This window comes from Lacerta agilis, chromosome 8 (genome assembly GCF_009819535.1).
Source record: "Lacerta agilis isolate rLacAgi1 chromosome 8, rLacAgi1.pri, whole genome shotgun sequence".
NCBI lineage: Eukaryota > Metazoa > Chordata > Lepidosauria > Squamata > Lacertidae > Lacerta > Lacerta agilis.
Window position 1 is genome coordinate 82,550,336 of NC_046319.1, and position 14,790 is coordinate 82,565,125.

General features: G+C 44.9%; 1 protein-coding gene across 1 annotated transcript in view; it reads left to right on the top strand.

The window, feature by feature from the left end:
* The window catches only part of DLL3 (delta like canonical Notch ligand 3), a 62,330-nt gene that overhangs the window by 16,643 nt on the left and 30,897 nt on the right, over positions 1 to 14,790 (top strand). Inside the window, exons 3-4 of the mRNA XM_033158819.1 lie at positions 1,727 to 1,784; positions 11,072 to 11,329. Coding sequence (XP_033014710.1) covers positions 1,727 to 1,784; positions 11,072 to 11,329 — 316 coding nt within the window. The remainder of the gene's footprint in view (positions 1 to 1,726; positions 1,785 to 11,071; positions 11,330 to 14,790) is intronic.

Consider the following 14,790-nt stretch of genomic DNA (forward strand, 5'->3'; position numbering starts at 1 on the left):
GTTACTTTCTTAAAATCAACAGGGGAGAGGAACGGACTTCCTTTTTAGCATTCCTCCCCAAAAGCCAATTAGATCAATTTAGAAGCCGATTAAACTCCGTACTTACAGCTTACGGGGTTCTTCTTTTGTTTCCCTCAATCAAGTAAGAACGAGGTGCTCAATCACGGCGGCCACCGCCACTTAGCTTTCCTGGTTGGGGCAAAGCCTCCACAGCCCCGCGCCATTGCCCTTTCACTCCTGCTCCCCTTTACAAGGGGAACGGGAGAAAGGGTCTGCGCAAAGGGGCCAGCTGGAGAGCCCACACAGTGGGACGCTCTTCCCGCTGCTTAACGGAGCCCGCTGCGCGGTAGCGGAGCTCCTAACCCCTGGGAAAGCCAGGGTTGTCTCGGAAGCGAGACAACCCTCGACCGCCAGCAATGGCGATCTCGCCGGAAGTCTTTATTTGTTATAATTGTGATGATTATGGCGTACAGCTGACGAGAACCCCAAATTAACAATCTCAACTTTGGGGTTTTCATCAGCTGTGCGCCATAATCATCACAATTACAACAAGCAAAGGCTTGACATATCTCGCTTTGCATGTCATGAGTCTATCTCATATATCAAACTCCAGTAGCGAATGAAAACAATTGCTTACATAAATGGACTTTTCCACGATATTCTAATTTTCCAAGTTTCACCTGTACATTCTGGAAAGGCAAGAGTGCCGCCATTTTGGGGGCTGCTGGGATTCAGCCATTCTCCTCAGCCACCATTCCTGTTCACATAACTGTCCCCCTCTGGTTGGTAGAAGCCTGCACAAGTGCGACATATTTGCTAACAAAATAGGCAGATAGCTTTTCCTCTTCTTCTTCTTCTTCATCATCATCATCTTCATCATCTTCTTCCTCTTCTTCTTCTTCCCCCTCTTCAGTTTTACTTCAAAAGTAGTTTGTTGTGGGAGATAAGGCTGCTGCTCAGACACGGAGAAGGAGTATAACCCAGTCTCACAGTCAAAATAAATTAAAGCAATCCTTTAAGAAGATAGTTAAAAAGACTCTTAAAAACTCCCTTAAAAAAATCAAGTCTTCAAAAAAGTTATATGATCTAAGAAAGTCTTAAAAATAATCCTCCCAAAAGAATTTAAATTTTTTAATGTAGCAACTTAGAGACCAACTGAGTATAATACAACTCTTTTGAAGAATTGATTCTTTTAAGGGAGTTTTTAGGTTTTTAAGAAGAGTTTTTTTAAACTATCTCTTTAAATAATTGTGCTAATTTATTTTAACTATGGCAGACCCAACGCAGCTACCCACTTGAATTCAGTCTCACCGGTTTCATTGAAGTAGTTTGGACCCTGTTCAACATATTGTAAAAAGGGAGCAGATTTTATGATGACTGGTGGTGTGTAGATTTTTTTGATTATTTTTTTTTGAGAGAGAAAGAGTGTGTGTGTGTGTGTGTGTTTAATGAATATTTTAAATGATTTTTCTTCTGTTGTGTGCTGCCACAAATGTGCTTACAGGTTTAAAAGGTGAGATATAAATGTTTAAATTAAGGAAAATTGAGGTTATCCCATGTTCCACATGCCTGGGGGCTATTCTAAACTTGGAATTGGTTTTGTTTTGTTTTGTTGTTTTTTTGCCAAAATAACCCACTGATGAGTAGTGAAAACTGGTGCCTTTTTATAGTAGAAAAACATCTCCTGTATTTCCTCAAGTCTTTTCTCTTTTTCCTTCTCTCCCAGGGCACCTTTTCCCTCATTATTGAATCTTGGAGGGCAGAATCAGGAGAGCCATCGACAGGTAATAAAAAAGTGAAAAAAAAGATATACAATGAAAATATTCAAAGTGCTGCACATTCATGATAAGTCCAAACAACAATCTTGTAGAGTAGGCCTATAGCACCCAAAGCAATAAGAGAGAGACGAAACAATGACCAAGAAATACATTAAGGGGGCAGGAATAGAAAAGTTACTGTGACATATATTTTCTTACAAACATTTTAACACATATTAAAATACCATTTCAACATAAAGCTTTTGAATATAAAAAAATGTCCACTATTTTGTGGAGAAAAAAATAGTGAACATAATGTTTTCATTGAGTTTATTTGCAAGGCATACACACACTTGCACTTTTGACGTGCTTTCGAACTGCTAGGTTGGCAGGAGCTGGGACCGAGCAATGGGAGCTCACCCTGTCATTGCGGGGATTCGAACCGCCGACCTTCTGACCGGCAAGCCCTAGGCGCTGTGGTTTAACCCACAGTGCCACCCGCGTCCCAATAATCAATGTACTGTGCTATAAAATATATAAATCAGTATTGTAGATGATGAAAATTAAAATTAATTTTTCTTCTTACCTACACTGATGATAGCCATTGTTTGGGGGGTGGGGTGGCTTTTAATCATTTCTGCAGTCACACAATCAATCAATCAGTAGCTGAACTGGGTTCCACAGTCGCAAAAACAAATTAACCGGAAAAGCCTCAAAACAAAAAACGCAAAATAAATAGCAAAAAAACAAAAGCACCGAATATACGGTAAGCTCCAAATACCACCTGAGAACACTGCAATCTGAAACGGAAGGCTTGAATTACAATGGGGGGGGGGCAAATGAGAAGCGCAACAGGAAACACAGGGCGATGCAAAACGGAGCACATTCGGCTTCCCAAAAAATGTCCGAAAACCAGAACACTTACTTCTGGTTTTGCAGCATTTGGGTTCCAAGTTGTTCGTGAACTAAGCTGTTCAAAAACCACTGCATTTAAAGATGTCAAATTGCCTCTCCGTCTCTTTCCTTCTCTAATGTATCACAATGAAGAATTATGAAATACGGATAGTGTAGCACTGGGAATAAAAGTTCTGTTTTCTCCCCAGTATCCTCCTCCTGTTACAGGCAGGAGTGGAGGTGCTGAAGCTTTCCATCTTTTATAAATGTTATTTTATGTTGAATTTCCTCATATATGTATTTTACACCCCCCCCCAAAAAAACCACCCATAGTCTTTACATGATCAGTCCATATTTTCTTTGACTCCCCTTCCCGCCCTTCTGCGTTTCCTTATTTTGTATCTTTTTACTACTGCAGAACCAATTTGTATCTAATTATTAACTTCCCATTATATTCCCTTTTAATTATCTTTTACTGCACGAGTTTATGTCGGTCCTGCTGAAAAAGAAGTGGTTCTCTAAAGGTCTCACAGAGAGTTCATATAAAGATGAGACATGAACCAGGCAGCTCCTAGTTAGCTGATCTATGGATGAAAGGCAGTATACAATTATTATTATTATTAATTTATTGGTTTAATTAATATGCATACATGAGTTTCACAGCTAGTTCTGTAACTACCTTTCCCGCTCCAGGGTGATTCAAACGGGTGCGGTGACAGTTGCTATTGGTTAACTTGGTGGCACAATTTGGATCCTTACTCTGATTGGGTCCCGCCAAAATCTATGGTATTTTTCGCTCCATAGGGCACACCAGACCATAGGGCACACCTCGTTTTTAGAGGAGGAAACAAGAAAAAAAAAATTTTTCTCGTTTTCCTCCTCTAAAAGCCCTGTTTTTTTTTAGGATCAGCTAAAAGTTTTGCAGCTTTTTTTGCAAAGGGAAAAGCCCCGTTTTTTTGAGGATCATGTCACAGTTGTGCAGCTTCTTTTGCAAAGAGGAAAAGCCCCGTTTTTTATGGGGTTCAACTCACAGTTGTGCAGCTTCTTTAGGAAAGGAAAGGGAGCCTTTTCTACAGTTTCCAGACAGATAATCTAATCAGCCAGTCACATGTCCTGGGGAAACAAACAACCTCCCTCTGCAGCACATTCAACAATGGAGGGCGGGGCTGAAAGGGAGCCGGGACTCTTATCTCTCTCCCGATCTCTTGCTGATCAGCTGCTGAGCCGGGTCCTTTCAACACCCCGTTTTCTCTTTGTAAAATAAAAAGCATGATCCTCTTTTGGCCCCTGGACAATTCAGCTCCAGGGACCACCATTCGCTCCATAAGACGCACAGATATTTCCCCTTACTTTTTAGGAGGAAAAAAGTGTGTCTTATGGAGCGGAAAATACGGTAAATGTATCCAACTCCTGTTCCTGAGAGTATAAAAGGAGCTCGCCCTTTCCCTCCAGTCAGTCAAGTTCCTACTGCAATAAATGAGATTGTTCTTGTTAGACTTGACTCCTAGCATATCCTTGCTAGCATGCTGAATCACTGTCCAGAGCTGAATACAAGAAGAGCTGAAATCGTAGAGACACTGCACCCGCCACTTAACAATTATTATTATTATTATTATTATTATTATTATTATTATTATTATTTAAAATATATAATAATCGGGGGTGGGGGGAGAAGAAACATAGATGTTTGAAATGAGGCTTATTCCAAGCCTGAATTGTTTGAACGTTAATCTTTCCTGAGGTGTAAAAAAATGTAATTAAAAAGTGGGATGCTGTAGGGAATTCTATTGCTACACCTTGTGGTAATGAAACCCATGAGCCTGGGGAAAAAATCTCAAAATGCCTAAAAATACTTCTCAGAGTGCCGTTAAATCCTTACGTGACAATTTCATTCAAAATGAGAGCTCTTCAAAGAATGCACTTACATGTAAGGAACCAGGGGCCCCGGAGAATATTCTCACATCACTAACCAGGGCTCTGTATTCAGAGTTCAGGCAATCTCAAATTCTGCACTTAAAATGTTATGAGCACAGTGTGAGCTGTGGGAATTGGAACAAATTTGCATGATTTCATATTGTGTAATTCTGGTTTGGGTAGTCAAGGGGAGAGGCTCAGGAGCAAAACCGGAAATAAAAGCTGTCGTTGTTGTTTAGTCGTGTCCGACTCTTTGTGACCCCATGGACCAGAGCACGCCAGGCCCTCCTGTCTTCCACTGCCTCCCGCAGTTTGGCCAAACACATGCCAGTCGCTTTGAGAACACTGTCCAACCATCTCGTCCTCTGTCGTCCCCTTCTCCTTGTGCCCTCCATCTTTCCCAACATCAGGGGCTTTTCCAGGGAGTCTTCTCTTCTCATGAGGTGGCCAAAGTCTTGGAGCCTCAGCTTCAGGATCTGTCCTTCCAGTGAGCACCCAGGGCTGATTTCTTTAAGGATGGATAGGTTTGATCTTCTTGCAGTCCATGGGACTCTCAAGAGTCTCCTCCAGCACCAGAATTCAAAAGCATCCATTCTTCGACGATCAGCCTTCTTTATGGTCCAGCACTCACTTCCATACATCCCTACTGGGAAAACCATAGCTTTAACTATACGGACCTTTGTCAGCAAGGTGATGTCTGTGCTTTTTAAGATGCTGCCTAGGTTTGTCATCGCTTTCCTTCCAAGAAGCAGGCGTCTTTTAATTTCATGACTGCTGCCACCATCTGCAGTGATCATGGAACCCAAGAAAGTCAAATCTCTCACTGCCTCCATTTCTTCCCCTTCAAGGGGCTTGAATAGCTCAAGGAAGCTATGGACAGGTCAAGATGGACAGGTCATAGTGGAGAGTTTTGACCAAACGTGATCCACCTGGAGGAGGAACCGGCAAGCCACTCCAGTATCCCAGCAAAGAAAACTCCATGGACAAAGACAACAGGCATATAAAAAGCTGTCTTGGGCACCACAAAATACCCATTTAAAACAAAAACACTGACTATGATCAACGCCTTCCCCCATAAGCAACGCCCCTTCACAACACAAAATATAGACAAAAAGCAGAAAAACACCTCCTAGCAAAAAAACAATCTTTATCCTTAGAAAATAAAAGGTAGGATCGTTAGTGGGAATTGTGGTGTCCAGAGGTACCACACTGGAGTTCCCAGATGTAGGCTAGCTAATGCCCTACACGCAGTGACGGTCAAACTTCTTTAGCTTCTGAAATCTTTGTAGGCATCAACAGTTTCAAACATACCCCACAAGTGATAGGAATTTACAAACAAGGAAATGGTAGTTTCTTAGGAAGCCGGGTTCTGCACTCATTGCCACATTTTGCAAGTCTTTGCTTCCGCACCACCATAGAAGAATTTGGATTTGATATCCCGCTTTATCACTACCCGAAGGAGTCTCAAAGCAGTGCTGTCAAGTATCCCGTTTTCCCCGGGATTCTCCCTTATTTCAAGCAGTTTCCCGCTGCTCTCCCTTATTTTTTAATTTCCCTTAAATTTCCCGTTTTTCATGGAAGCAGCTCCTCCCCTGCTGGCCAGGGACTGGGTGGGAAGACCTCGCCTACTTGGAGAGAAAAGCCTCAGCCCTCAAAGCAAGTGGGAGCCGTTTCCCGTGCTTACAGGGGGGTGTATTCCTCCCCCTGCATCAGCCCCTATCCGTTGCCGCCGAGCCCCTCAGCCGGCCAAGAGGGTTAGCTGGCGGGCGGATCCTGGCTGCCTTTGAGCAGCTGCTGCTTCCTGTCCTGTTTTGATGGGATCAGACAAGAAGACGATGGGGCTCCATCGCGCGGAGCACATGGCTGCCCTCCTCTTTGCTGGCTGCCCTCCTCTTTGCTCCGCTCCGAGCCCGCTTGGAGTTTACACTGCTGCTCCACCCACTTTTGCTTCTGGCTCCGCCCACCACTGATATGTGACTGTCCCCGGGATAGCTGAGACTGCTGATCCCTTATTTTCAGATCCGAAACTTGACAGCTATGCTCAAAGTGGCTAACAATCTTCTTTCCCTTCCTTTCCCACAACAAACACTCTGTGAAGTGAGTGGGGCTGAGAGACTTCAGAGAAGTGTGACTAGCCCAAGGTCACCCAGCAGCTGCATGTGCAGGAGTGGGGAATCGAACCCGGTTCACCAGATTATGAGTCTACCGCTCTTAATCACTACACCACACCGGTTCTCATCAAGCCCTGGAAGAAATTGTTGGCGCGCGCAGCTGTCCATCTTAATAGCGTCCTTATTTTGCTAAGCTTTAGGAAGCAGGATAGGCCATGGTTTATGAAGTGCAAGATGTGTTTCTGGTCCTCAGGTGTGACCATTTGGATCAATTTAGAAAAACAGCAATAATCTACAATCGAAATGTTATTACTAGAAAAGCAATGAAAGGACATAAATAACAGCTAGTTTTGCTAACAGGTAGGTAGCTGTGTTGATCTGCCATGGTCAAAACAAAAGAAAAGAATTTCTTCCATTAGCTGCAATTCTCAGAATGGTTTGTCAATCAATCACTATTCCCAGGAAACTCTGAAATTCATTGCTCCTTGAGTGCCTGGTAGGGGTATTGATTAGGGGCAGTTGCTGAGGTCAACATTGGTAGGTTTGGAGATCTTTGCTGCTTCCAGGATTATGCTACTGTTCTTCAACTGTTAAGGATTTACTTGTGAGTGGACTGTTTAATTTTTTCATTGCATATTAGTTGATACAAAAGGCTTTCATTAGCCTGTCATTTATATGACCACAGTATGTCTTGTAATTCTTAACAAAAAATAAAAAATTCCTTCCAGTAGCACCTTAGAGACCAACTAAGTTTTAAAAGAACCTTTTAATGAGGGTGAAAGAGGAGAGCGCAAAATATGGTCTGAAGCTCAACATCAACCAAACTAAGATCAGGGCCACTGGTCCCATCACCTCCTGGCAAATAGAAGGGGAAGAAATGGAGGCAGTGAGAGATTTCACTTTCTTGGGTTCCATGATCACTGCAGATGGTGACAGCAGTCACGAAATCAGAAGACGCCTGCTTCTTGGGAGAAAAGCAATGACAAACCTAGACAGCATCTTAAAAAGCAGATACAGGTGGGTAGCCGTGTTGGTCTGCCATAGTCGAAACAAAATAGGAAATTCTTTCCAGTAGCACCTTAGAGACCAACTGAGTTTGTTCTTGGTATGAGCTTTCGTGTGCATGCACACTTCTTCAGATACACTGAAACAGAAGTCACCAGATCCTTAAATATAGTGGGGGAGTGGGGAGGGGTATTACTCAGAAGGGTGGTGGGAATGGGTGATCGGCTGATAAGTGTGGAAAACCTGTTGACGACTCTTAACGGCTGCAATTAGTCTTGCAGGGAAAGGCAAGGGGTGAGATGGCTAAAGATAGCTTTAGTCCCTGCAAGACTAATTGCAGCCGTTAAGAGTCGTCAACAGGTTTTCCACACTTATCAGCCGATCACCCATTCCCACCACCCTTCGGAGTAATACCCCTCCCCACTCCCCCACTATATTTAAGGATCTGGTGACTTCTGTTTCAGTGTATCTGAAGAAGTGTGCATGCACACGAAAGCTCATACCAAGAACAAACTCAGTTGGTCTCTAAGGTGCTACTGGAAAGAATTTCCTATTTTGTTTTAAAAAGCAGAGACATCACCTTGCCGACAAAGGTCCGTATAGTTAAAGCTATGGTTTTCCCAGTAGTAATGTAGGGAAGTGAGAGCTGGACCATCAAGAAGGCTGATCACCGAAGAATGGATGCTTTTGAATTATGGTGCTGGAGGAGACTCTTGAGGGTCCCATGGACTGCAAGAAGATCAAACCTATCCATTCTGAAGGAAATCAGCCCTGAGTGCTCACTGGAAGGACAGATCCTGAAGTTGAGGCTCCAAGATTTTGGCCACCTCACGAGAAGAGAAGACTCCCTGGAAAAGACCCTGATGTTGGGAAAGATGGAGGGCACAAGGAGAAGGGGACGACAGAGGATGAGATGGTTGGACAGTGCTCTCAAAGTGACTAGCATGAGTCTGACCAAACTGTGGGAGGCAGTGGAAGATAGGCGTGCCTGGCGTGCTCTGGTCCATGGGGTCACAAAGAGTCGGACACGACTGAACAACAACAAGTTTTTTATTGGTATGAGCTTTCGTGTGCATGCACAAAGCTCATACCAATAACAAACTTAGTTGGACTCTAAGATGCTACTGGAAGGAATTTTTAAATTTTGTTTTAGCTAGTTTTGCGTAGTGGTTAGGGCCTGGAGCACAAGATTGAAATATCTGCTTGCCCATGACGCTTACTTGGTGCCTTGGGCCAGTTACTGTCTCTTAGACTAACCCACTTCACAGGGTTCTTGTGAGGATAAAATAAGGAGCAGAAAAAAAAAAACTTGTACACAAACTTGGAATATTAGTATGAACCCCAAGGTTCTTTTATATTTATTGTGTGACTGCATTTGAAATACTTTGTACAGTTCTGGTCACCTCATCTCAAAAAGGACATTATAGAATTGGAACAGGTTCCAAAAAGGGCAACCAAAATGTTAAAGGGGATGGAGCAACTCCACTACGAGGAAATGCAGCATTTGGAACTTTTTAGTTTAAAGGTGAGTAAGAGGTGACCTTGGCATAAGTTTATAAAAACTCATGTGTGGCATGGAAAAAGCAAATAGAGAAATGTCGGGGTAGCCGATGCTTAACGAGCACCAGCTATGGGCAGCCTGCGGACGGGACGGCCGGTAATTCCGGAGCCTGCTCCCACCGTGCCGTGAAGAAAGGGATCCGCTGGCTGGAATCTGAGGGTTGAGTCTGTGAGTTCGAGTTGAGTTTGCCTCGTGAGTGTCTGCAAGCGTCTGTCCGGTCCAAAAAGGTTCCGGAGTGGAAAACCAATATAAATGGCGGCCAAAACTAAATGGCCAAATAAAAGACTATAATACGAAAACGAAATAAAAACAACTGAGACTGCAGTCTGATGGAAAAAGCCTACCGCCGCCCTGCGTGGTTGGTTTCGCTTTCGCTTTCCTTGCCACGCAGCATGGATCTTCCTGGGCTTGCCTCGCGCTTTCTCCACACCACAAACGGGGAGCAGCTGGTATTTATTAGGAGAACAATCAACGTCACAACAAGTACAATAACCAATAGCAGTTCTGTTACAGGACTAACTTTCGGCGGGAAGAAGACTCACGACCGTTAATATATTTGAAATTGGAGCCTCTTCTTACCCGTGGAGGGATCCAGGCAGTAAGTTGCCTGCTGGACCCTGTTATTACTTTTCCTTTCAAAGCGGAAGGACACAGTAAAATGAATACAAACGACCATAAACAAACATAAATAACCACAGGTGTCAACGCACCTGCAAAACATATTCCCACAGAGAAAAGTGTTTCTCCCTCTCACAACACTAGAGTTCAGGGGCATTTAATGAAGCTGAATATTAGATAATAAAGTATTTCTTTACACAGTGCATAGTTAAACTATGGAACAGGCACTGGGACACTCGCCGGCACCAGTGAACCTCCCTGGGACGCTCGCTGCCTTGGTGCAGCCCCCCCCCCACGGACGCTAGCCCCGACCCTGCTGCTCCACCCCTGGGAATAGGAGGCAGTGATGGCCACATACTTTTGATGGCTTTAAAAAGAGGATTGGGCCGTTTCTTGGAGGATATGGCTGTCATTTGCTGCTAGCCACGATGGCTGTGCTCTGTCTGTACTTTCCCCCCTCACGTGCGCATGTGGATAGTACAGCTGTGAAGTGTGCTCTCCTGACCAGCTTCTACAGATGTATCCAGTATGAATTTGCTCCTTTGGATATGCCCAGAGTTTTTTCTAGCACAGTTTCTTGAAGCCTCTGCCTTCCAAAAGCCTTTGATTCTTGGATTCGGAGTGTGGGTCCCCAAACTAAGGCCCGGGGGCTGGATCTGGCCCAATCACCTTCCAAATCTGGCCTGCGGATGGTCCAGGAATCAGCGTGTTTTTACATAAGTAGAATGTGTCCTTTTATTGAAAATGCATCTCTGGGTTATTTGTGGGGCATGTGAGGGCGATCTGTCTGCGACATCTGTCACCCCATTGATTGCCAGGGTTGATTCGGCTCATCTGGCTGGCTAGGCGGGTGTCCCCTTCCTCCCTCACCGCTCCATGTGCATCCCTCCCGAAGCTGCGCGCTTGGTGGAAGAGGACAACCATCCCAGATAGAAGAAGTGTACCGTTCTTCGGTCAAGGGTATACGATAGCTGTGCTCCCCTGCTAGAACCTCCAAACAAGCTCAAGGTCCATTTTTTCTTTCTCAAAATATAGTCCAGCCCCCCACAAGGTCTGAGGGGCAGTGGACCGGCCCCCTGCTGAAAAAGTTTGCTGACCCCTGCCGAGGTTTGAACCTCGCTTCTGTCTGGAGGTGTCTCTCTCTCTCTCTTTCCCTGCCCACCGTTCCTCCCATTGCTTAATGACCTAACTTCTTTTCTCCCTTTCTCTAGAGGATGCCCAGAGGTTGATCAGTCGCTTGGCTACGCGCCGCCGCTTGGCCGTGGGCGAGGATTGGTCGCAAGATGTCCAGCTGGGAGACCAGAGCGAGCTGCGCTACTCCTACCACGTCACCTGCGACGAGCACTACTATGGGGAAAGCTGCTCAGAGTACTGCCGGCCACGGGACGATACCTTTGGGCACTACACCTGTAACGAACTGGGCAGCCGAATCTGCCTGGCAGGGTGGCGGGGCGAATACTGCTCTGAGCGTAAGTAGCCTCTAAGGAGAGGAGGGTGTAGCAACCACAGCTTGTAGCAGTAGGGGGAAGGAGCAGAGTTGAGACGCTGGCATTTCACTTGCACGGATTTAACATGACTCCACTTTAACATAAAACAATACAATCATACAACTGTTGAGTTGGAAGGTACGCCCAAGGGTCATCTGTTCCCAACCCCCTGCAGTGCAGGAACCACAGCTCAAGAATCAATGTCGGGTGGCGATTCTGATTGCATCTATAGTGGGAGAGTATATGGTGTTTTCTAGTGACCTACATCAGGGTGGATTTGATTTAAATCAAACTGATTTAAATCACGGTTTAAATCACTAGTCAGTAAGGCTTGGTTTAAATCACAGTTTTCTACATAAAGACTAATTCTTGCTGGTATAATTTTAATATGCAAGTAGATGAAGATTTTTAGAATAACAACTTTTCATATTAGTTTTTTTTATCCCCAGTTCAATAGGTTAATCGTTCATATTTGGACAACTTTTCTGTTGTACTTAGGAAGGAGAAAAATAAGCATTACCTTAATAATAACAACAATTTAAATAGATTTACAGTGGTACCCCGCTAGACGAAAATAATTCGTCCCGCGAAAATTTTCGTCTAGCGGGGTTTTCGTCTTGCGGAGCGGCAATGGGAGCCGCGCTCCGCAAAACGAAAAAAAAAAAGACGAATTTTTTTCGTCTTGCGAGGCAGCCCCATAGACTTTTTCGTCTAGCGGGGCTGCCTCCCGCTAGACGAATGCTTTTGTCTAGCGAGTTTTTCGTCTAGCGAGGCATTCGTCTAGCGGGGTACCACTGTATTAGATCCATTCCACTCCCAACAATCAGAAAAATATTGTTTCTATTCTATTCACTGAACTTCTAGAAACTTACCACTGAAGGGGTTGATTCTGTATTCATAGGTTTGAAGAACAATAGGATTAAGGTCTTTTTCTCAACTCTGTTTATGTTATAACATTTTTGATGTGAAGAAGAGGCATGTGATCTCTGCTGAGTCAAATTCAGTTTTGAGAACTGCAAAAGTAAACCAAGCATCTGTGATAATATCTTGTAGGCAGAGAAACTGCCCCAATAATCATACAAAAACCTCTGGAAGAGCATAAATGACATTGGGAATGGATTAATGGAATTTATTTACCAAAAAAATTAAACATATACAGCCTTATTCTACATAATTAAAAAACTAATCTTTATTTCATGCTTGAATAACCTTTGTATGGTAATATATTTTCCCCAAAAAGCATTTTATTTTATTTTTTCAAATCATTGATTTCTATCCACCCTGACCTACATACAGGTCCCTATGGCAGGCATGGCCAAACTTGGCCCTCCAGCTATTTTTGGGACTACAATTCCCATCATCTCTGACCACTGGTCCTGTTAGCTAGGGAGTTGTAGTCCCAAAACAGCGGGAGGGCCAAGTTTGGCCATGCTTGCATGGGGTTGCAGACTTTTGTTGTGGAATCTGTTCTGCTAAGAATTATTAGGAAAGGGATTTAAAATAGCCAGTATCATAATTGCCTTTACATATTAGTAAAGGGTGGCTACACATGGAATAATGTGTGTCCGTGTGGTTGCTCCACTCTAGAGGATATTATTACTTTTATGAGGTTACCTGCCCTTCACCCTATGGTTCCTGGGAGGATTACAACGTTGTTGTTGTTGTTCAGTCATTCAGTCGTGTCCGACTCTTCGTGACCCCATGGACCAGAGCACGCCAGGCACCCCTATCCTTCACTGCCTCTCGCAGTTTGGCCAAACTCATGTTAGTAGCTTCGAGAACACTGTCCAACCATCTCGTCCTCTGTCGTCCCCTTCTCCTTGTGCCCTCCATCTTTCCCAACATCAGGGTCTTTTCCAGGGAGTCTTCTCTTCTCATGAGGTGGCCAAAGTACTGGAGCCTCAGCTTCAGGATCTGCCCTTCCAGTGAGCACTCAGGGCTGATTTCTTTAAGGATGCATAAGTTTGATCTTCTTGCAGTCCATGGGACTCTCAAGAGTCTCCTCCAGCACCAGAATTCAAAAGCATCCATTCTTCGGCGATCAGCCTTCTTGATGGTCCAGCTCTCGCTTCTGTACATTACTACTGGGAAAACCATAGCTTTAACTATACGGACCTTTGTCGGCAGGGTAATGTATTTCCTTTTTAAGATGCTGTCTAGGTTTGTCATTGCTTTCCTCCCAAGAAGCAGGCGTCTTCTAATTTCGTGACTGCTGTCACCATCTGCAGTGATCATGGAGCCCAAGAAAGTAAAATCTCTCACTGCCTCCATTTCTTCCCCTTCTATTTGCCAGGAGGTGATGGGACCAGTGGCCATGATCTTAGGTTTTTTTATTTTGAACCAGTATTTTAGGTTAATAGGCGAAAAAGGCCACATTGGTTACAGAATGTGAGTGGTGTTGGCTTGGGCATTGGAAACCACACAACTATATTCTGACTGCTGCCCGTCTGCAGGAGTCTTGGAAGGGTTAACCACCAGTAGGGGGAGCCCCGCTGATGCACATCAACTAGGGATTCCCCCACGGTCACCGCTAGGGGTTGTGCCATGGCCCTAGCTCCCCCCCCCGCCATCTGTGGCTTCGGACGGAGACCACGCCCCCCAGATTCCTTTATCGGAATACCCTTGAATTAGGAGGGGCAGGTGATGGCCACTACCTCCCCTCACCTTCAACCTAAGAAAAACAGGGGCGGGTCCTCCGCTGCGGGCAATTAAATAGCCCGCGCCATGCCCCCGGACTGTCCGAATTGGACGGCCTAAGGATGATGTGGCCGAGGACCATCCGATGCTCCCAGCCCCACAACATCATCTCCCTGGCAACGGGAAATGGCTCTCCCTCACCTGATGACACAGTGTGGAGTGTGACACTTTCTGAAGATGCTCAGAGGCGCTGCTACCCCTTTCGCAGCAGAAAGTGTGATCCAATGCGCTTTTCCTGAGGTTTCTGGGATAAGAGATGGTGATCTTGTGTTGCTCATGCAGATTATTTAGATGTTAAAAAGATTAGACATGGAGGGAGGTGGGGGGGATGACAAAATGTGCATGTGTGAACCCCTTCTAATCCCCAAAAGTTAAAGCAGGATAATGGGCTAGACTTGGCCTAGCTTTCGCAGCCCTTGTAGGTTTTGCCAATTTCCATGGAAATGGCTGTGGGCCTGGGGAATCCTTCCTTTTACAGTCCCTTAAATCACAACGGATTAATTGCCTGACAAAGCTTCCCCTTGGAGCCTTGGCATATGGAGGGGCTGGTTAACTTCTCAAGGGGAAAGTCGGGGGTTGAGGGTTGGATAATTAACCAGGGTCATGTGAACCACACATTCCCCATTCCTTTGTTATAGTGTGCCTTAGCTGGATGTGGCGGGGAGGCCAGCTTTTAAAAGTGGGGGGGGGGAGGACACTCCCCTCCCCTCTTTCCCCAGACGCTCTGCTTTTGTTACTGAGGAACA